Source organism: Anopheles moucheti, chromosome 2 (assembly GCF_943734755.1).
Source record: "Anopheles moucheti chromosome 2, idAnoMoucSN_F20_07, whole genome shotgun sequence".
In the NCBI taxonomy this organism is placed as follows: Eukaryota; Metazoa; Arthropoda; class Insecta; order Diptera; family Culicidae; genus Anopheles; species Anopheles moucheti.
Genome location: NC_069140.1, coordinates 63,022,397 through 63,045,171, shown reverse-complemented (window position 1 = coordinate 63,045,171; position 22,775 = coordinate 63,022,397). Strand labels below are relative to the sequence as shown.

The following is a 22,775-nucleotide window of genomic DNA, read 5'->3' as shown; positions in this document are numbered from 1 at the left end:
TAATGAATTTGTTTTTCTATCCATTTACTGATCATTCCTTCTTTTGATCATTTTTACCAAACCCTGACCAAACCGAAATATATATCAATTATGGAAATGTTAATGTTATGAATAAGTTTTAAACCGATAAAAACTTAAAAACATTTTCTAATAGTGCCAAATACAAAGTGAAAAAATTTTAGATTTGCTGCTGACTTTTTTGAACAAAAATTTACAAAAATTATCACAACACAACAAAACAAAAAGCCATTAATTGATGTCTGACCAGTTCGTAAACCGAAACCAATTTCGAAAGAATGTTTCTTTTTTTATTCACCGATGGCTGATGATCTTAAATCGTCATACAAATTAAATGGTTCCGATAAGCTCCCCAAACAAAATCACGCCGTTGCATCTCATTATCGGCTACTTTATCCCAACGAACCGGTTAAACACTCGACGAATGTTCGCTTGTAAAGTCCATGTGTGGTAAAAATTCATGAATATTTGATACGAACAGGCCGGTGCAAAACAACATTCAAGCGAGTTTGTTGTCTTATCTGCTTGATATTCCCAGCACCTGTGTGCAAAATCTCGATGGAAACAAGTTGGGACTTACTTTTTCTTCCCGACCGAAGAGTTTTCGTAGCGTATATTTCACGATTAAAATGTCGAAAAACATATTTGATGCTTCGGCTTCATTTGCGATTCGCATATTGTTGTGAAACAACATTTCTTCCTTCCACTGATTCTTACCACAAAAACGTAGCCTTGAGGTTACGTTGTCTAACCTCGGTTCAATGTTCAAACTGATACGTAAGATGTTGGGCTCTTTTTGGCAGCTGTGTTAGGTTCACGACGTACTTATTAATCGCGTACTGCATGTATCTCGAGCTCACCATCATAAGCGTGCCATATGGCCTCATACACATCGCACAGTCTGGTCTTTGCCACAAAAGACGTTTTTTTATCACCCCAGGAGGCCAAAATGGTACTACGGGCGGATTTTTAATCGGACCATGTTGTATTTAATTTCTTCATGCACCCTTCACACGGGCAACAGGGTGCCACAATAAACACATTTTGGCCCGGTTCGTATTTATTTGTGCGTGTACACTGGATTGATTTATCTTCATATATTTTTTTCCTGACCCATTTCCTTCAATCGTTTCCACTCGGTCTCCTCCGGGAGCACACAGATACAGCTATACCAGTCGTGAGGTTTTTCACCTTGGAATATGGTTAAAATGGAACTACATTCACGTGCGAGGTAAAAAAAAAACCTACACCATGTGCACCCTCGGCGTGGTGTCCATCGATAGCGCAAACGCTGACGCCACTGACAGGGTGTCGGTAAGATTAAAGTATACGCAAGACTGCCTCTATAAAGGGACGCATTGTAGTCTCTTTCGGAGCAGTGGGTAATTTTGTAGGATTTTTTAATGGACAATTCCTTTACGGGTATGTTTTACTTTGCAATTAATGGTTTGTGGTGAATGAAAAAGCTCACTGAGCAAATCTACAAGACTGTCGTTAAAGTTTTCGAGAACGGAATGTAAGCGGTAATGCAACCGTTGTGGAGTTAAGCCTTACTTTTCTGAGTGTGTGTCTTCCTTGGTTCAGCGGTACTTCTGTACCTTCTGTGCCTATACACTTTACTCAGATCTTTACGCAGGTCTGTTTAATTTTTCTCAACTGATAAGAAGGAACGGCTGATGTCATTCCCATCTTTTTGTAAACATTAATTTAAGTTTATGATCTTTACGTGTATGAGCCTCCTATCATATTCATTGACCGTATGGTTCATTACTAGAAAGGGGAAGGTAATTATTTTCAAGGGGTTAATTATTTTGATCAATTCAACTAAAGCTTATATGAAGCCAAGGAATTTGAATGTCCAAATAAGTTTACATCAGTTTCCAATCATGCTGTTTTGTATTTCTAATTACGAAGCAACCTAATTAAACCCGGTGGCGGTTATCGAGTGATTGATGAATTTTGAAATCCGATAGGGAGCGAGCTTTCTCTAAGCATAATGGGCAGTTACTTTCCGTCGTTGAAGCACCGTATGGTTACCATACGTGGCCATTAGGTTTTTTTTACGATCTACCCCTGCTATGTGCAATTTCTGGTGGAAAGCTTGCCGGTTCCGAATATTTCTTTTTTCCTCCCGCAAGACATACCTGATTTGCACGGCCTCAGCGATGCCCGTTTGCCGGCGGTAAGGATCTCGTAGTCGGTAAGGTTCTTCTTTTCTGCATCATCAGTGTCGACCGTAACTACCGTGCCGTGCCCACTGGTCGCTTCCAGCGGATTAGTAACTAATTTGAGTCGACTTTTCGAAGCACTTCGTTTCAAGCTCAAACTTTTAAATGCACTAGATAGTTTCGACCGACGCATCGGAATGCCGCACATTTCTACACCAATGGAATCGCGATGGTTCGTGGTGCTGGCAAGATCGAGTGCATTCGGATCGTGTGCATCGGTGCGTACCCGCATACGCACAGGCTCCGGCAATTCGCCAAAACTACTGCCATACTGCTCGTACTGGGCTACAAGATTGAGCCCGTTGGAGGTAGATTTGGAGGGTCCTGGGTTTGGTGCCGTAATTTCCAACCCAGACGAGCACGAGCGATTGGAAAGATTCTTTGACGATTTCGATTTACTTTTGAACAGTTTGTTCCACATTTTGTCAAAGAGCTAAAGATCACTTTTCACCACTGCACTGTGACAGTTAAAAACGGAACCTGCTGCAGACACTCACACTCGCACTGCTTATGTAGGATGGCTTTAAAAAAGAAGAAAAAATCCTCTAATTGCTGTGAGGTCCGTTCTGTCCCACGAACTACTTTTCACTTTCGGTTAGATCGCTTTACTTCCTTCTTGTCATTCGTCTCATAAAACTTATTTGAGGTGCCTCACTGCGAGTCTTCAACTATGAATGTTTCAATAGATGACGCAGCATTGTTCTGTATGAAGCATTGTATCTGCTCTTTCACTTTCCGTCAAAACTTCAACTCTCATTTCAACAGGGCTAATTAAAAGTACAGAACTCAGCGTACAGGAAGCGTATGATCGCTGCTCACGGCACCCACAGCACACCTGTCACCAATAAGTAGATAATTGACTGCGGCTTCTATTTACAAAACGGTGGTTCCCTTTCGCGTGGCCATTTCCTTTTCGCCGCATTTGCTACCATCACCAAAGTTCAACGAAACCGATAGTTTTCCCTTTACTTTCTGCTCATTTTACCCTTCATTTTTTGCTGTTGTTTTTATTTCGGAAGCGGATAGAAATTCCCCCGCTGCACCATTTGTGGCAATGGCCGTCACCTATTGGACCTAAAAATGCGGGCCCCCGTCCGAAACGGCATAGCACATTTTCGATCAATTTCCTTATGGGTTTTTGCGGTGTAGCCTAATAGATATCTTCGTTTCCTTTGCGTGTTTCCATTAGCCGAGTAATAGATGTTAGAAAGCATTCCACTTGTCATGCTTTCCCATGCGTATTTTGGAAGAATAGTTTTTAATTAAGAAATTGTTGTACTACTTAAAAAAACAAATCTCTTAGAATATCGGATTTAAAAATTGAATTGAATTTAAAAATAAGTTTTGCTTCAAAGCAACAATTATTGATTCTAACTCAATTAACTACCTAACTGAGTTACACTGTTTATCAAGACGTTATGTGCGTTGCGATAGTGTCATTAAACTTAGGCAAAGTTTGAAAATAAATTGCACTGGACACTTAGAAACTTCACAGTGCACGTTCACGATCGGTCAGTGTAGAGCCCAGCTTCAGTTTGATGTATGATAATGTATATAGGTGCCACTCTGCCGCTTAAAAAATGCATAGCAATCAAACGTGCATAAGTTTGAACTTAAGCTAACGATCATTCATCACCGCGATGTCATGAACCTTCGCTGTGGTTAACATGAGCATAGCCACAAATGTACGCTTCCTCGTATATTCACATCCAATCACACACTCACACACATGCTAGAAACACACGTGGATCATTATGTGGCGGGGAACATTGTTGCACATGTTAAGCCTGCTCTTTGATGAGCGGCTTTTGGGAAATTTAATCTCCCGGATGGAGTTCCTATGTAAATGCCACGTTTCACTCTACCGTTCTCATGATGCTTACGGTACACATTTGCACTCAAAGTTAAATAACTCGATGGAGAAATTTGATTCCTTCTGCAACCACCATTCAACCACAACTAAGATTTGCACCGTACCCGCCGCCTTCAATTAACATGCTTCACATTGCAAACACATTGCCGCCTTTCGTGGATTACATCAAGGTGCACTCGATTCCGGAAAACGCTACTTTAAATGACAGTCGAATCGAAAGAGTGACTACAACATTAGCTTAATGCACTTTTCCTTTGCTCTTTTCGCACTGCATTAGTCGACGGGCAAGAAGAGTATATTCAATAATTCACTGTTAACGAATCACAAGTCGTTGCAACTATTTTTCACTTGTAGCTAACTCACAGCTAATAGACGAAAATCATGGTCTATGGAACATTAAAGTACACCAACACTTTAATCACGATAAACATACAAACTTGGCGTCCGACACAACCGGCTCATCAAAGCCATACGTGTAGTAGGCCGCAGCTGTTGCTTCTGTAGCCGAAGCTCCTGTTTCTATCACTGATCTTGATGCCGTAGAAGTCGCGATGCTACTAAATTCATCGGACAGAAAGAAAACTCATCTTGCCCACGCTCTCCGGACGCGCTCGCACAATTGTGCGTTGAGACCGAAAAAAGGGCTCTCTTTAGCGATACTGACACTGTGGGGAGATTACAATCATGTTCGGCTTAGGAATCTCTCGAGCAACCGGCAAAGCACAGTTTCTCGGGGCCCAGAGCTTCCATGATCATCCGGGGGAGACATTAACGGTGTTTGACGAAGGCGAGAAAAGTATTTTATTTTCTTTCCATTAATCTTTGCGTGCTAGCGAACAATAGAACAAATTGATGTAGCGATATAGCATGATTCATCAACATGTTTTGGTATGTTTTGGCTGTATTATTGGATGCGTATGCTTTCATAAGCGCATCGTTTCATGCAGTTGGGTGTGAAATAAGTAATGCAAATTTCAACCATTTTTGAGCAAAGAAGTAATATCAATATTTGTTGTTGATAAAAAATGTTCTTCTGTGCACGATCGCTCTCCATACTCAAACAAGGCTCTACCACAATTTGCAAAACATGTATAATGAGAAATACTGGCACCCCGTGGTTTCGTTCGATACAGTACGAAACATGAGAATAGCTGATGAGATTAGGAAGCGTTCACAGGCGTCTGAAAACTGACGCTTCTCTAGCACTGGTACGATCTTCTTCACAGAATTGCGGCTTGCATCGCTATACGGTTGAGTGATGTAAATAAAACACTCGTACCCATCCACCCACCTTTTCTAACCCTTGTCTATGTTCTGTTCGCTGTCCTCTCAGCTGAAACCGTCATCGTCGCGTAGGCGATTCCGTTTCGAGACACATCAGCGTGCCGCGTCAGAAGAGCTAGAGATGCGCGAATAAAAATGATGAGTAAAAACCAGCGTATGCCAGTGCCGTTCCTGTTATAACGCGCTACAATGAGCGGCAAATGGTTCAGAATGCCCGAATGTAACAGATTGACTTCATTTTCCCAATATAAGACATATGTCAACTGAACATAGTTTGATGCTGTATAAACAATTCAATAATGTTAAACAAATCAGATTACACCTCGTTACGAGAAAGCCAAGAATCAACGGCAAACCCGAACATAATCTCAGCTCTCTGCGGCTCGAGCACCACAAACTGTGTCTTTGCATCATCATCATCACACTGTTCGTGTTCTTGAGGAAATCGCAGCTCAGTGCTCCCGTTGGAGATGTCGTTTTATTTTTGTAACGCGTTCACTCACAGTTCTTCTGCACGCGGGTCGCTGCTGCACCGTTCTCGCATGCAGTTCTGTGCAGCAGCGCTACATTTGTTTATGTTGTGTTTTGATTTTCGTGTCTCCCTTAAATTTTGCGTTCCGCCGTATTGGAATGGCTTGGACACTGCCAGAACGTCTGAGAAAAAGGGCAAAATGAGAAATTTTAGAACGCGTATTTTCTACACAATGCCTTACTTTCCGTAGGCTCCCACACATAAGCAGCCGTGCCGCCGCATTAGGAAAGAGCAATAGGATGTAAATGGCGCTCGTCGCCACCGTTTTGCCAGCTCACCATACCACAGTATCACAAACGGTTCATACGAGTGGAAGCAGAAATAGAACAACGGTGTCAATGCAGCAATCTTGGGATCTGTGGAGGCGTCTTTTCATCAATTGTATCATGACTGTGGGCAACGGATAGATTTGTCCGACAAAAAAAATTAACCGATCAACATCGCCATTCACTATGGAGCTTCTGTTTCGATAAAGTCTCAACCGTATAATAAGACAAGTAATGAAATCATTTGCAACACGCTTCAATGATTTACTGTACATTGGTTTACTGGCGACAACCAGCGTATTTTGCGGCAAAGTCTATTGGTACCTACCAGTACCAGACAAACGATACTGGTTAGTGGTAGTGGACGTCAGTGACCGGAAAGCGGAACACATAACTTATAGATTGCAAATCTTTACGGATCCGATATGAATATGGTGCGGGATGCCGCAAAAGTGGACGTCGGTGGTAGCGCCATAACAGAAGCCAGTGCATTAGCGAAGGTCTGTTGCACAATTTGCGGCTCGTTGTATTTTGCATAACTTATGGAAGATGGATGGTTCGATGAAAACGACTCCATGTATATCCGTTAGGTCAGGGAGGATCAACTGTGCACCAAACTGGGCCTTGAAAAAACGAACCATTGCTTTGGATGTTTTGTTTTCATTAAAAACTTTTTTCAATGTGATGTGAGAAGCAAAACAAAAGTAACTAGTATTTCGTGACATGCTGTAACCCTTTTTAGTAGCATAGTGTCCAACATAGTTCTTCTACCCTGCAATCACTCTTGCGGGAAATAAACTTCCATCAGAGAATGATCGTTCACCTTTTGTAGGACGAAATATGTATAGCGTGTAACTATCTTCTTTTTTAAATTTAACATATAGCGTACTACAACAAGACGCAATTTTTGAACATCATAAGAGGAGTGATTTTTAATATCTGAAACACAAAGCAGTGACTACATTTTTGCTTACATAGCCCAAAACAAGCATCACTTCGAAAAGAAATTACTTGCGGAATTGGTGCTCTAATTCTACATTACTTTTGTATACTTCTTCAGCTTCTTTAAACCAAAAAATATTAATGATGTATCTCACAACCGAATACAAATCATCAGCCTTCTAAGAACATGTGTTCTTCCGTTCGTACCAAATTAATTTGCATTGAAGCACGCGTACAACATGCTGGGCGGATGTTTGATGCAGTGCAGGTCATTCCTCACTGTTTGTTTTCTCATCTTGTCACTTGTACCGTTCACTGTATGCTAACGGTGTTGTAACGTCGACATAACTACGGCCGTCCCCCCTGCTGCGCCTAACAAGCAACCATCAAACATCGTGGAAATCGTCGTTTTTTTCGTATTGCTATAAAAAACTGCAACGGAAGCGAGAACTAGCATAAGAGTGCTGGGTAATGTGACCTCTGTCTAGCGCATGTAGCGCAATTATCGGCATTTAGTAGTAATCCACACCTCATGCATCAGGATTCATCCACATGGGCTACAAAATATGCTACAATAGAAAGCCTCCGTGCTCCAGATGATAAACAATCCGCTTAATGAGTGGCGCAGGTTCAAGAGTTCAACGGAGAACGCCACTAGCAAATATTTACAAAACCTACACCAAAGCAACTGGGAGTTGGGATGAAATGCTTCCCACAAAACACCACGCGAACCTCCACACCTTGCCTGTGACGGTGACCCATGATCGGTTACGGCACGATGGAAATGGCGAAAGTTTACTAAAACCTTGACGCTTTCGTTTGCTGCCCGAAACACATTTCCCACCATTTAACCAACTCCCAGACGCGACCGACCGGATCTGATTCGATGCGAACGATTGATAGGCTCTCGGTTGCAAAGCATAATGATAGCGTAAGGGTGACGCGACCACAGGTTGAAGGCCCCATTTTTTCACTTTCTTACTCGGTTCCCATTTTCCGTCTCGCGGTGCGTGTGCTTCGCGGGAGTGAGAAAAAATCGTTTGCCAATTTGCAGCCCCAGTGACTATGCAAATACTAACTAGTGCCTGCAAAGAGGTAAGAGAAAGGTTGTACACGGAAACAATATACGAAGACGGCGACTCACACGGTCGTCCGCTCACCGGAAGCGCCGCATTACGAAATGGATCTCACGCACCTCACGTACAGCCATTGACCATGCAAGAAGCTCACGTGCCAACCTTTAGCAGGCTTGCGGTACGACGTGTACTATTTGCGAAGGCTACCGGACTCTCTGGATGAGACCAACAGCGAACGTTCTCGTACGGCGTGAGCACGGTCGAGAAGACATCACAAGTTGTCTATAAATATCAAAAACGGATTGAGACCTAGTTTTGCTCACAAAACTTTACGTTTTGTGCACACATTTTTAATCTAATTCAAGCTGCAAATGATCGTAAGGGGTTCTTTAGTACTATTTATAATTTCAGAGTGCGTTCCCTATCTGCAAATGCACGCACTCAATTCCCGGTGGCCAGCGGTTGGCACATATGTCATTTTCGCCAGATTTTACGCCGTGTTTATGAATCACGTGATGATTTCTGGTACGTTTGAGGTTTTTCGTGCGTAATAAACAGCAGGAATCACTAGGACTGACTTTATACAAATTAAATACTGAAGATACATTATTTTTATTGCATTTACAATTCATAACCTAGCATGAGCTTAAAGAACAACTACATTGGTCATTTTAAACGGATGAACACTTTACCTGACCAGCTGCCCTCGAAACGATCTGCAAAAAGGAAAAAAAAACATTTTAACTCTCTTTTATTTCCGTAGAATATAGCAATTATACGATATTTGGTTAGCTACCCGTAAAATTACTTCTCATAAGCATGATCGTACGTAAAATTAGTTTTGAATAAGGAGGTGTGAAATTACGGAGTTAAACATGGAAGCCACAGTGGATATACTGAAATACATCATGTATGAACAGGGATGGAAACACCCCAGATCTTTTGCAGAATCAATCGAATACTGAGCCATTTTTCTGTAATGTGTTACATTTGTAAAGTAAGAAGTAAAATCAATTCTAGCCCTTCCAAATTCTAGAAACTCTTTCGCTCGACTTCAGCTCAAGCGAGCGGCACATGCCGGTGGGACTAATTACGAGCATCAAACAGTTGCATCCATTACGATGAGATACCCTCTTCCCGATGCTCGAACGCATCCGTCTCGGTAGCAATCAGATTGCGGATGGTTTCGATATTTTTAGTCATGTCGGTGCAATCAACGCTCGACATCCAGAGCGCATCGTTTTGTAGACCCGAGAAAGAACTAATTGGATCTCCGGGTCCTCGGGAGGTCTCTGGTGACAGTCTTCGTCAAACTCCCTAGAAAATGTCACTTTTTGTTTATGCTTTGCTCGTTGCGCAAGAGGACACTTTCTCCATTCCAGTGCACTTTTCCCAGTGTTTCCGTCCCAACGAAAAGTGAAGGTGCACGCGGTTTCGCCGTCCTCACTTCAAACGATGCTTTATCGGACGGAACAAGAGCGCAACCCCGAAATAGAATTACCTCCGGCATCAGCGGAGCATACGAGTGCATCGAAAACGCAATCTTAGGACTCATTAACCGACTGTTTCGAATCACCAGACAGATCGCTTCGGGATGGGTTTTGAAGTTCCATACCGGCGATGACAATTCGATGCCGGTGATTGAGTAGGCGGAAATGATGCACATTTCAGCGGTATACATTCGAGCGGATGCTTACTTGCTGTAGCCTGGGGAAAAGCACCATACGCTAGAACACTACGCTCATTAACCGCCTACAAGCATTATCGTGCGAATAGTGTATCGAAGGACACCAGACAGGTCGAATCGAACGAATCGACTTCGCCGTTGCGCGCTAGTTCATGGCTAGCTATGCGTAAGATACTGCGGCTTGCGACATTACTGAAGCCGAGTCAGGCTGGTCGTGCGCGCTATAAGTGTGCAAAACTTGCAATTGCTGTCACAAACGATGTCCTCAAATAACACGCATGTTCTCCTGTCTGTCACATACAATGCACAATCAGTGCACGGTCATTGATAACATCAGAAATGTTTTTAAATTTAATTTAACGACTTCCTAATTGAGTTCAACGACTTACAATGACACACAAGTCATACTAACTAACCTTTTTCATTTAGAGATTAAACCCAATTGCTCATGTTTTCTACACCTTGATAAAATACATTATTGAACATTAAAATGCGATACTTTAACAATTGCTCCATAAAGAGAATAACAAGGAACTGTGCATATCATCGCTCTGTTTATAAATATACAAACTTTCACTCAAATGCTTAATATATACAATGTCATTAAATGAAACAAACCGCAGGCATCTCGTAAAAGGAAAAGTCAATCTTTCTTTTTAAACTCCATCAATCACCGGTACGGCCGGAAATACTTCTATGTGATGCGACGCGTCCCGTAAGCAAAACAGTATGCTATATGCGTGTTAAAACTTCTCACTTTCTTTGCCTCTACTATAGCGGAGTCGTATGTTTTATGGTGCTACTTCATCGAAAGTTTTAACTTCAAATCGTTAGCTTAGCTCGGGCATAAAATATTCTTCATAAACAATGCTGGTAATAAACCATTATAATTTGTGTTTGTTTGTTAACGTAATTAACTTCAACAAAAATTTTCTTTATCGTGCAGCAAAGATGAACACAAGTGATACAATAAATTATCATTATTTCGTTCACAAACAATTTGCCTCAAATTAAAGTCGATTATTCCATTTATTTAATTTGATCTTTAACAGAAAATATTATTTATAACACTTAATCTATTATTACTACACCGATCTCATGGTTGTTCTCCTAATGGAAACTAGTGTTGCTAACAAACATCGAACGCAATTTTAAGTACATAAATACCCATTTTCGCCCGAGGGTTGTGCCGGGCATTTTTGTGAACAAGTACGGCCATATTGACAAAATGAACCAGTATTACACTGATGGGTCATCCTCTGAGGAGGGCACTGGCTTCGGTGTTTTTAGCGAGACCACCGAAGCATTCTTCAAATTGAGGCAGCCATGTTCCGTGTTCACGGCTGAGCTTGCCGCAATTTTTTACGCACTATTGTTAATAGCAGCGAGTCCCCCGGATCAGTACTTCATATTTACAGATAGCCTCAGTGCTATTGAAGCACTGAAAACTCCAAGGGCTGTTAAGAGCCAAGACCATTTTGTAGTTAAAATTGTGGAATTGCTCGGCTCTGTGTTTAACAAGGCGTTTAGAATATCGCTAATTTGGGTCCCTTCTCATTGTGGAATTCCCGGCAATGAGAAAGCAGACTCACTGGCCAAAACAGGCGCCACAGAAGGCGTTTTTTACGACCGATCCATCTCCTATCAAGAGTTCTTACGCACCCCACAGCAACTTTTCCTGTCTCGATGGCAGAGCATGTGGGAGGCGGATGAACTCGGTCGCTTCCTTTTCTCGGTCTCTCCGCAAGTGTCCCTGCGGCCTTGGTTCGGTGGGCTCCCTGTAGATCGTGCATTCATTCGGATGATGTCCCGACTCATGTCGAATCATTTCGCATTGGATGCACATCTACAGCGTATCAATCTGGCTGAGTCAAAAGTGTGTGGCTGTGGGGTCGGATTCCATGATGTGGACCATCTTCTATGGCACTGCGTGGAGTTCGAAACCGCCAGACCCTCCTTGAAGAGTGCAGTCGTGGACATCGGTGGAATCCCGGATACACCGATTCGAGATGTTTTGGCTGGCAGGGACCTGAAATACATGAGGCTTATCTTCCGCTTCGCCAGGGACAACGGTCTTCTCCTTTGAATCCCATCCTTATTTCCACATGAATCCTTTCATCCCCCATCCTTCGTTATTCGTTGTGTGGTCCTTGTAAATAAATGTTTTTTGTTGTGCCATTTTCAAGCCGTTGAGGAAACAGTCGCCTTTGAGGACAGCACCAAAGCCGCAAAAAGGGGGCAGACTTATAGGTGTATGCTTGTAGTCCGTCTTAATCATTTGTTGTCTGTTTTGTTTCAGTTCCGTCAAGGCTTTGCCAATGTCCAACACCGAATGTTGTGTATGAGAAAAGCGACGCAGTCACCTGCCAGCCACGCCCCGAGCCTCCATGTGGTTGCCAAACCACACTAACAGTCATCACAATCACAATCTCATCTACAACAATAGCACCGGACCAAAATCAACACACAAAACAATAGAACAGACATAACGATTACAACAACGATAGACAAACCGACAAACAACACAGACATACTCCAACATCCAATACAACCGAGTATGCCCGGGATAAGGCAAATCGCAAGGAGGAAATGCCTTGGGACAATTGTTATTATCGCTCAACACAAGCGGTGTTGAAAATACGGCATTGCCGTCATAATATGAATTAAATAAAAATAAAAAAAAAATACCCATTTTCTTAAGACCTAATATTAAAACATTTAGACACACAAATGCGAAACAAATTTAGAAACATTTGCGAAACCAAGAGTTACTGGTTAATGCCTTATACAATACTATATACTTTACTATACTTTACATTAATTGCTACACTCCGTGTAAAGTATTTTTGGAACGAAGCTTTGAAACGAGACTCTATTGATTATGTTGCAGCCTGACGTTGCAGCCGCGACACAGCTTATCCGCACGCTCGATGTTGTCTGGGAACTGACAGCATCCGATGCGTAGCGGATATAGTCGTCTCTGTCGCTAGCTGTGGTTTAGCTCTCTCCCTACCGGTACAATTACGTCCTGTGATGCGGCGGGAGAAGATTCGGTTCGTGATCGACAGGCTGCAAGGACGTGGATCTAGCGCGCGGCACAATCGCTGATCGTTGTACGCGTTTTTAATAAGTGTTTTTATGTACGTATTTGTTAAGTGTTAATAAATAAGTTTTTACCCACAAAAAGACACAAAAGATTACATGATAAAAATCACTTAACACACGGTAAAATAATTAGAAAAACTTTCAAACATATGTGGCCAAACATTTTTTCAAAATTACAGTTATGTTACAAAATATGTGGTTGTGTTTGTAAAAACAAACAAATCATGATATTCTGGTGATCCACTCACACTAGTATTTTGTTTTATTATCGAACTCAAGTGTTACTTTAGTTATCTTATGATCTGCTTTACTTGACCATCCCTTAAGTACAGTTTATAATGCGTAATTACAACAACAAAAAAACTTATCAGTCAGTTGTACAAACACTTAAAAATTAACAGGTGCACTAACAAAGGTGCAGTAATGCCTAATAGCTAAACTCGCAGATGTGAATAAACTGTTGTTTACTTTAAACCGTGAATTTCATCGCGTTCGTTAAATCGATGTTTCGGTCTCTTAACCTTGACATTACGCGCCGTGAAACTTCCACTTCCAGCTGTCTCGGTTCATGTTGGTTAACACAAGCATAACCCAAAGCTGTGGCCCACCCAGCATGGGGAGCTGTCACGAGGCGTTTACCAAGTCTGTGAGCAGTTACCAAACGATCAAAAGCTCGCCGACACCACACCTTCTGGTGCGCGAGAGCCTAATGCCCCGGAGGCTTTGTGACGTTGCCAGCCAGTTTATCCCACTGACCACGGTTTTAAGCGACGCGGCAAACTTGTCGAATGATCGCGATTAATGTAAAGCAAGCACGTCAGCGAGCGTATTTAAACTTCAATCAGCCGATTCGCAAACAACTAGTAATTAGAAGCATTAGCATTGGTTGTCGTGTCGTAAGAATTCTACAACACAAACAACTGGATGCTGGATACACAATTAGCCGGGCTTGATCTGTATCGGCTGGGAGACGTTTGATGGTGTGATTAGATTGATTCGCGATATGACATATTCGCTCTACTCAATTTCAATTAATAGCTCGCACATACTGGATCAACATTACATAAGCAAATACAATTTAGTATTGCAGAACAAACGATTCGCGTAGGTTTCTGGCCAGACATAACCCTTTTGCTTCATCAGCTCAATTTAAGAAATCAAAACATTTCATCCCTTTAAACTCTCATTGGCTCGCGAGTCCGTTCCATTATACTTCCGGCGACATGGAATGGAAATGAAACGGAATAGAGAACAACACCGGCACGAGCTAATCTTATAATTAAATTAATTTACTAAACCATCACTTCCGGTCGATCGCACGTTCCATGTCGGTCAATGTTTTCGATGCCGGTGCTCGGAAATATCGGAAACCGCTGTCACTCCTAAATTTGCTACCCCGCAACCAAAAGTAGGCTAGTTGGACGTAAAGCTTCCCTCTAGGAAACATTTCATACCACACCACAACCGGTACAACCAACCTATCCGGTCGGGGTGGTAATCGTTCGAGCAATGTGGTCACTTTTTATACGCGCCAGTCGCTCGCAAGAAGCGGCTTTTAATGCCAGAACCGGTCTTGCCATAATCGGGAAATTGCGTAGGATCGATTATTACGCTTTCGGGCTCAATATCGTTGCATCGATCATCGGTGCGTTTCTCTTGCGTACGGGCGTCAGTGTGCCATGGTTGGGGAAAGAGTTTTATATTTGTGGGATGCTGACCACATTGCACATGGTGCGATTCGGCAACAATCGGGACAGATTCTCCATTGTTGGGATGATATATGTGAAGAGAAAGCCAATTTCGATGAAAATGTCAAAGCGACAACGCCTGAAGAGACAATTATCGACTACACCAAAGATATGATATCAGTTTTGCTGACCATATTTGTGTCACGTGTAGGATCCCGGTTTATGCCATTTGTTAATTTGTGTTTTAAAACTCTGTTCAAAGCGACACGTGTTTCGTTAATATATTAGAAAGCATCCAACTCACAATAAATTTTGCACTTAATCAAATTGAAAGCCAATTTCATAGTCACATTACAAGTCATTAGAAGGCAAATTAGGCGAAATATATTTTTTAATTTAAATGCACAACACTATAAAATCGATTGCCTATCAAACCTCGACACTAAAAGATTCGCTAGTACTAATTGAATTTGCAAACACATCTTGCCACATGATACCAACAGTGTGCATGTATTTATGGCTCTTGCACGTTTCCTTCGTTATTTACAATTCAAGGCAAACCGTCGATAGCTTCTAACTACACTAAACTACTACTGACATCATGCATTCCCTCAAGTGACCGCATGAGGCTTCGTTCTTGCTCATCGACCATTCGTTAAGTATATAGGTTTCATAATACCCGCGTCCTCTCTATGTTGCGTAATATCGGTCATAAGGGTCAAAGCATGGAATAAAAAGGGTTTCACCGCTGAATGTGCTATAAAGTAAAGTAAAGTAAAGCTAAATACCTTTGCACATAACAATTGCAAGTTCTTATCGTTTTCAAGTATGCCGTCCGTATCGATAAGCGGTGCAGTTTAATTTAGACTCTTATTATCTGGTCTTCATTTACATGACCTTCAGCCGGAATAAGATGGTAATGAATTTATTTATTCCGATACTGTTTTTTTTTTCGTCGCGACGACATCTTCCGCAAGCGTGATTTGTTGCTCCATCCCTTCAAGCCCAAAATAAACAAATTATTTGATTTTGAATCTTCGCGTATTAATCTTTTTTACTTGAGATGCGCATTCTTTCCCTATCCAGTATTGTTTGAATTTGAATACATTAACATGCTGTTGAAGAGTTGGCTAAAGCTAAAGAGCTGTTGTTCTGGAAAGGATGTGAAATAAAACCACGTCTTCCCCTGATTGAAGTCAATGAATGATCGTGATTGTTGGACGTCGTATGCATTGCGTACAAACCGGAACCTTCACGGAAGATCACGCGAAAACCGCAAAACCAAGCAGTACAGCTACCGACGAGCTCGATTTCGAGGAACATTGCTGTTGAAATATTCATTAGACGCGAAACTGAGCTGTAGCTTAACCGCTAAACTGTTATGGCAACAAGCGAGTTGTGCGTTGAGGCAAAACAAGTGGTCCAGGAATTCAAAGATCGACATTTGACAAATATCCAGATTCAACAATGGCAGACGATACCACAAAGATGATCTTTTAGCTGCAGTAGCTGCAGGTAAACCAATCACCTTAAATTATTTTTTTTAATTAATCTAATTCACTAAGCTACAATGTAAAATATGCCAAGAACTCGTAACAATAGACAACCTCGACCAATGCGACCAACAACCATATCGTCCAGTGTCGGATGCTATTAAAACCCAGCGGAAGAACAGTACAAACAGATGATGTCATAGGCGTGGTGGTAATTATTGATAATTAATTCCAGTTAGAGGCATCCTTCAATGTCAATCGCTCGTGGTGACACGGTAGGTCGGTGAGTTGACATGAGATGAGCTAGAAAAACTAATAAAGAAAACTTCAACAAACGACACTTTAGTTCGCTCAACAAAACACACCAAACAGATGAAACATGAACACCGAATGCGGATGAATTATCTTATCTTACGAGAAGTGCAAACAAACAAACACCTCTCCTTAACCACCATGATGTTTATTTGTTCGACCTCTGTCCTATCATTTATTGCTTCGCCGGGGTCCAAAACGACACGTGGATGGTTGACGTACTGGGTTCATATTTTTACATTTACTCGAACTATAAATAGTACAAGCAAATTAGCTAGATAAGTATAAGTAAAAGTAATATCACTGTACATCAGCTAAGAAGAGTGAACAATTTATGTTACGAATTGTCGTTAAAGGTCTTATGGTCTATATTACGACCACGACGTTACTTTCGCACGACTGATGTGGAGTTTTTGTAAGACTAGTTGCTTTAAGGGCTAAATTGGGCTTGAATTGTAAGGCTTTACAATGCAACATTATTTTTTGTATTTTTTAAATATTATATTTCTAGTATCATTCAATAAAATTCTGAAGGTAACTGTAGTGGCACACCGTTTCAAGAGCGTATAACACATAAATAAAGAAGAATATTTGAACGTGTCTGCGCCATTTCGTGATTGTTTGAAGCGAATGTCTAGTTCGGGCCTATGTGATGGTAAATATTTTGTTCCACGCAGACAACTTTTTAGTGTGCATATATTAGCCCCATATAACACACCAAACAAGCTCTGCTCCCTCTTGTTGATCTTTTTCATTTTGCTGCTAAAGGTTTATTTTTGTTGTTGAGATGGTTTGGCATTTTCTGCGCCTTGCGACTAAAAGCGTTACTCGTGTTGGTGGTGGGGTGTAGCCGGGCTCCGAGTTCGTATGGGCGTATGTGCACGCCATGGGCGCAAGATTTTTCTACACAGCGCTTTGGCACAGCTGACACCCACTAAATGTGGATTCCAGTCAATGTATTCACTTCTTTCTTTGAACGGTGGTATGTTTATTTTGCGCGAGAATACGGAAACGGTGCCCACGAACGAGCGCTCATCCGTTAGCGAAATATCATCCAAACATACGTGCGCACAAGAGCTTACGCGATCCATGATCAACACCGTTTAAGCTTAACGAATGGCATTCCAACCTAGATTTGAAGTACCTCTCGCGATATTGAGCATAAATTGCGCACCAGGTTGCACTGGTGTGTGGGGGCCCTATTAACGTTTCCCAACAGAATAACATACTCGCATCTTGCAGCAGACACCCACAAGAAAAAAGGACAACTATAGTACACCCGTCCGTGTCGCTGAGTTTACCTTCTTATTAGAATCGCATGTGCCCTTTACATGTCGTATGCAATGTAGGCCACTAAACCCATTTCACACTATCGTTTTATTTAGTTAGAGTGTTTGCCACGATATCTTGATTACGCATAAGCACTGTATGGAGCTGTAGGAGCTTGAATAAAACGCAAATACTTAAATGTGGCCATGTTCGCGTAAAGTATAAGTGAGTCAAATCTAACACTTATTTTGCCTATGACTTCTCAGAATTCAGATCATGTAGAGATCACTTTACGTCCTCGGTGAGTTCACCAACCGAGCTGAACAGCCGGTTTGCTTTTATACTGGAACATACTAGCACACTGGACATCTTTGAAACCTGTCGGGTCGCAGACAATATCGCGGGACAAGCAAATATGGCACCCATTTATGGTACAGGGCGACACTTGGCCGCAGTTATGTGTATGCTATTTAGGATCCCGCACACTAACAGCATGATCTTTGCCTGTACGCGAGTAGAGGATCGGATCTACTTGGTGGTCTCTGCTCAATGTTGAGCCTATTTCATCATTGTTCACTTATCCTTGGGCAGCCCTATTTCGGCCAACAATTCGAGGCTGTCCAAACGGGTGAGCGCCCTGAGCTTGGAGTGTTTCATCAGAACCATCAACATTGATTAATTGCTTCACCCACCAATTCGAACGCCATCGACGACTAATTTGAAAACGATAACCTCCAAACATGATAAATCAAACACATTAATGTTTCAGGACTGTCAGCTATTATCACAGAGATCATGTTACAAATGTTTGCCACAATCATATTCGTACTCATTGAAGAATAAAGATCGCACCTCGCTCAACCAACGATGATGCTAAGGGTGATCTTTGCCGTAGAACGATGTGCGAGAAATGGAAACAAAAAGCATCTATTATTCAATCATGTGCGAACGAGTTACATGAAAGGCACATGAAACTCTCATACGCACATCATAAACAATGCTACATGGTACAAATACATCTTCCCCTAACTGGTATCTTAGCTTAAGCTTGTGCTTTAAACGATGAACATGTTAAATCGATAATTACGGGGCGCTAGCATATTCTAAACGTGCAGGGATTGGCAACATGCGACTATACGAATCCTCATATCCTCATCCTCGTATGGTGATTAGAAAAAAAGGTAGAATACCTGTCTTTAATTAATTAAATTAATTTTTCATGACATTTCATTGCAACAAAAAATGCAACATGAATTGTTTTATTTCATTTTGCATGACATCACTCGAAAGCTGATTCATGAATGGCACAGGTTTGAGAATGTGATGCTTTTCGATTTGCTGTAGTTTATCTACTGTTACGAAATTTTGGCCTTATAAGAAATGTTTGTGGCACAATGATAAAACGTGTTTTCAAATTTTCCCAAACGAGCGCTTATCTAACTAACATTAAGATAGGTCATAGTGCTACAAATGTTTCGATAAGACACTTACGATTGAACCGCTCCTTGAAGTCTTCGTCGAACCCATTTTCGATGGCGTTCTCCAGGGCGTCCATGGCGCTGTTGATGCTTCTTTCGAAATCAGTGTCGCTATCCATGGTGGCGTCGCACACTGCCGTGTTCTGTACTGTAGATCAAACAATTCCCGATAGTGGATGATTGATTCCGGCACTTCTCTTGTCACTACCTCCTGCATTGATCACTGAACAAACATGGCACAACTTTCGATCACTTTGCCACGCACTATCAATTACTTTGACTGCTTTACATCACAAAATTTGCACATCATTTCTAGCGCACAGAGCACGTAACTTATTAATTTTCGTTTTCACGGAACTCACTTCTGCCGGCTGTTGGGATTATTCTACACAGAAAACAAATACTTAATTTAGACAAATGCGCTGTTTCATTAGCTTAGCATTATTTTCTTACTAACTCCACTCGCTTACTTGCGTATTTCAACTTTTAATCCTTGGTATGAACAAAAGTGTATGTTGTATCCACGTTTCCTTAGCCGTAATCGCGAAGCAACTGCGGATAAGCGCGTTTGACGGTGGTCTGTTTGCCCGAGCAAAACACAGCCCTGGGCTTGGCCAGTCAGGCGAACAAACGGGTATTGAATGGAGTTTTCTCACTCGGCTTGCTATAGTCGCATCCCATTCTCACACTAAGGCAATGACCATTCATTTTTTTATTGCGTTCAATCTTTCTCGCTCCCACCTGGCCCATTTGTCGCCTTGCCAGAGATCGATCGGACGGAGGCATTCCATCGTACACACACAAACAAACACACCTTCAAGCGAAGTTCGTCGTAGGAACAAGCATCAACACCACCACCACAAACAGTGGCGAGGGACAACACAGAAATAATATGCGCGACAGGTACCTGTCGGGCGTATGATATCATCATCGCGTATCAGAATCTCGTCTCCACCGTCCTGCGAAGAAGCATACCGATCCCAAGCTGTCACACGCTATCCGATTGTTGCTCAATTCGTCTTGAGACTGGATCGATTGAACAGCAGCAGCCTACGGATGTGAAATAGTAGTCACACAAAAACGAGCAAGACACACCCGATCGAATGCAATTTACTAAGCTCCGTTCCCCCTACTGGGATCGAAACAAACAAGTGCGTAGGTTTCTGTTTGGCCGATAGTTAGTGGCACGGTCACCACAAACGTCTACCTAGTCGAAGTCGTACAATAATTGAATTTGTGCTTCTTTCATCCTAAGCGGCACGTTACTTTAACACTTCACTTTAAGCGAAGATTTTAACATTACAATTAACCGCAATGATATATAAACAAAGTTATTATTTACACGTACCCTAATATGTTTTTTACACAACTAGGATAAATACGATACATACCAACACCACTTTGCACAGGCTTAGCCATAAACTAACAAACAATGCTTATTTCCATGGTGACAGGCAATGGACGTTATAGCAGCCTGGTTTGATCGATAGTTTTCTTTTGAGTTAACTGTAGAACAAATGTTCAAAATAAGCAATAATGATGGAAGATTTTACTATCGTTACATTCTGTTCTTTACCGTCCTATTTTTTTAACAATCGCCATAGCTGCTGCGTGCTTAATCTCATTTCAAATTGTAAAAGCTTTTTATTTTTTACAAAAAAATCTCAATGATTCTTCAATTACGCTCACAAGAAACTGCAATGCATTTTTCATACTTCATCAAACATTGATTGTATAGATATGAATCTGCATAGAAAATTGAGATATTTGTCCCATACTCTAAGGATCGTTGTGATTGCGAGATTTACCACACATATTCAAATTATACTCCATGCACGTGATGACTAAAGCAATAGAGTATTTGTTTCATGTTTGGACTAATTAAAATAGGGGAGGCAAAAATAGGACAGAACCACTATAAGAATATCCTTTTCTTTTTTCTATGTACTGTGAATTTTTTATTATTAGCCACTAGCTAGCACGATAGTTTTTTTCATAAACCTACGACAGGAACACTCTAATTAAATTAACACTGGCTAAAGCTGTCGCGACGAAAACAATCATTAATTCGTTTTACCTCTCTACCGGCATACTCTACTACCGCATATTCTAGATCAGACGTACGGTCGAGTGTGTATCCAAAGTGCCTAAATTATGACCAACTAATACTCACTTGAGTTTATGCTTAGAAGAACTGTTGGAAAGAGAATTTTAGAATTATCTTTAACTTCCAATTCCAATCAACGCACACGCGTGACTGTTTCGAATGAAGCAAACAAGTACATCACTAATATTTAACACTCTTAGCAACGATATCCTTTTTACATTGTATTGTAAGTATGACCGTTCCGCAGCGCACTACCGTTTCGACCGTACTGCTCAGATGTGTCCTATTGACTGACAATTCGACCGAATCGGTTAAATGGCGATGACGTTGCTTGGCGACCACAACACAACCATATTCCCTGCCGACACTAATCAATCGCGTGCTAGGTTTTCCTAGCCCTTAGTCTTTTTTGCCATTGCGCTTATGTTTGTGAACGGCAACAGTTTCATGACCCATTGATCAGTAGTGCGCAAGGTGAATTTACCGCCCAGCACTGTTGTACGCGTGGATATTGCAGTCGTATGTGTTTGGATGTGAGACGAAACTCGCTTGTATTGCGTACTGTACGCGTTTGGTCCGCGAAGGGATTTTTTCTCCATGGTAACGTGTTCGTTATAAATGAACAACAACACATTTGCAGGTAATAATCATGGAAAAGCTACGTTCAAACATACCCATTCTGTAAAACAAGCGAATCATATGTTGCGACCAACATGTGTTGCCAGAAACTGATAAAGTATTTTATTTTCATTACGTTTTGTGGAAACTTCATTTTGAATATTCACAAGGGCAAAACCCTCGTAAAATGGTTTCAAACGTGTGAACACACACATTTCCACTAACCCATAGTTACGGTTCCGTGTCGACATACACTCGCAGCAGTGTTAACCTTTTCTATGCCCTACAGAGCCCTCGCGAACAGATAAATGCTTGAAGTAACGTTTAATCTGCATGCTACGTAATCGATTAAAGTGCATCGATCCATATGTCCTCCGGGGATCTCGTGTTAGTTACCTCCCATCAACAAATTGCGACGGATAGGGCTTTCATAAATGCAATTTCTGTTCAAAAAACATGTTTCCACATATGCGGCAGATTCTCTTCGTTCGCCTGGCACGAGTTGCAGACGGGTCAAACAAGTATACATTCTTTTCGTACAAATTCCCAAACAGCTTCTCGTACCAGTCATGAATAAAACCTGTTTCAAAATGAACAAGAGAGTAACGACCTTGAACATGAACTTCCTTCACATCAACGGGACACGATTCACTTGTTAAAATCACCAGAACTAGATACAACCGAAATATTATGGATGCTTGTCGTGGCTACCAGTACATCACCGCGTTTTTATTCGGGATCATCATATCGAAACACACGAAACGCATGAAATGTTGAAATTAAGTATTTATTACTCGTA

At 41.5% G+C, this 22,775-nt stretch overlaps 1 protein-coding gene across 5 annotated transcripts in view; it reads right to left on the bottom strand.

Moving 5' to 3' along the window:
- LOC128299711 (probable serine/threonine-protein kinase DDB_G0282963) overlaps window positions 1-19,624 on the bottom strand; it is a 30,667-nt gene extending 11,043 nt beyond the window's left edge. For 4 of the 5 annotated variants that reach the window (XM_053035748.1, XM_053035749.1, XM_053035750.1 and 1 more), the window contains exon 1: window positions 2,163-2,667. In XM_053035748.1, the coding sequence (XP_052891708.1) occupies window positions 2,163-2,667 (505 nt within the window). Of the gene's footprint in view, window positions 1-2,162; window positions 2,668-8,911; window positions 8,936-19,264 lie in introns of those variants that run through there. The other variant, XM_053035752.1, reaches the window with a different exon arrangement.
- Window positions 19,625-22,775: the final 3,151 nt, after the last annotated feature.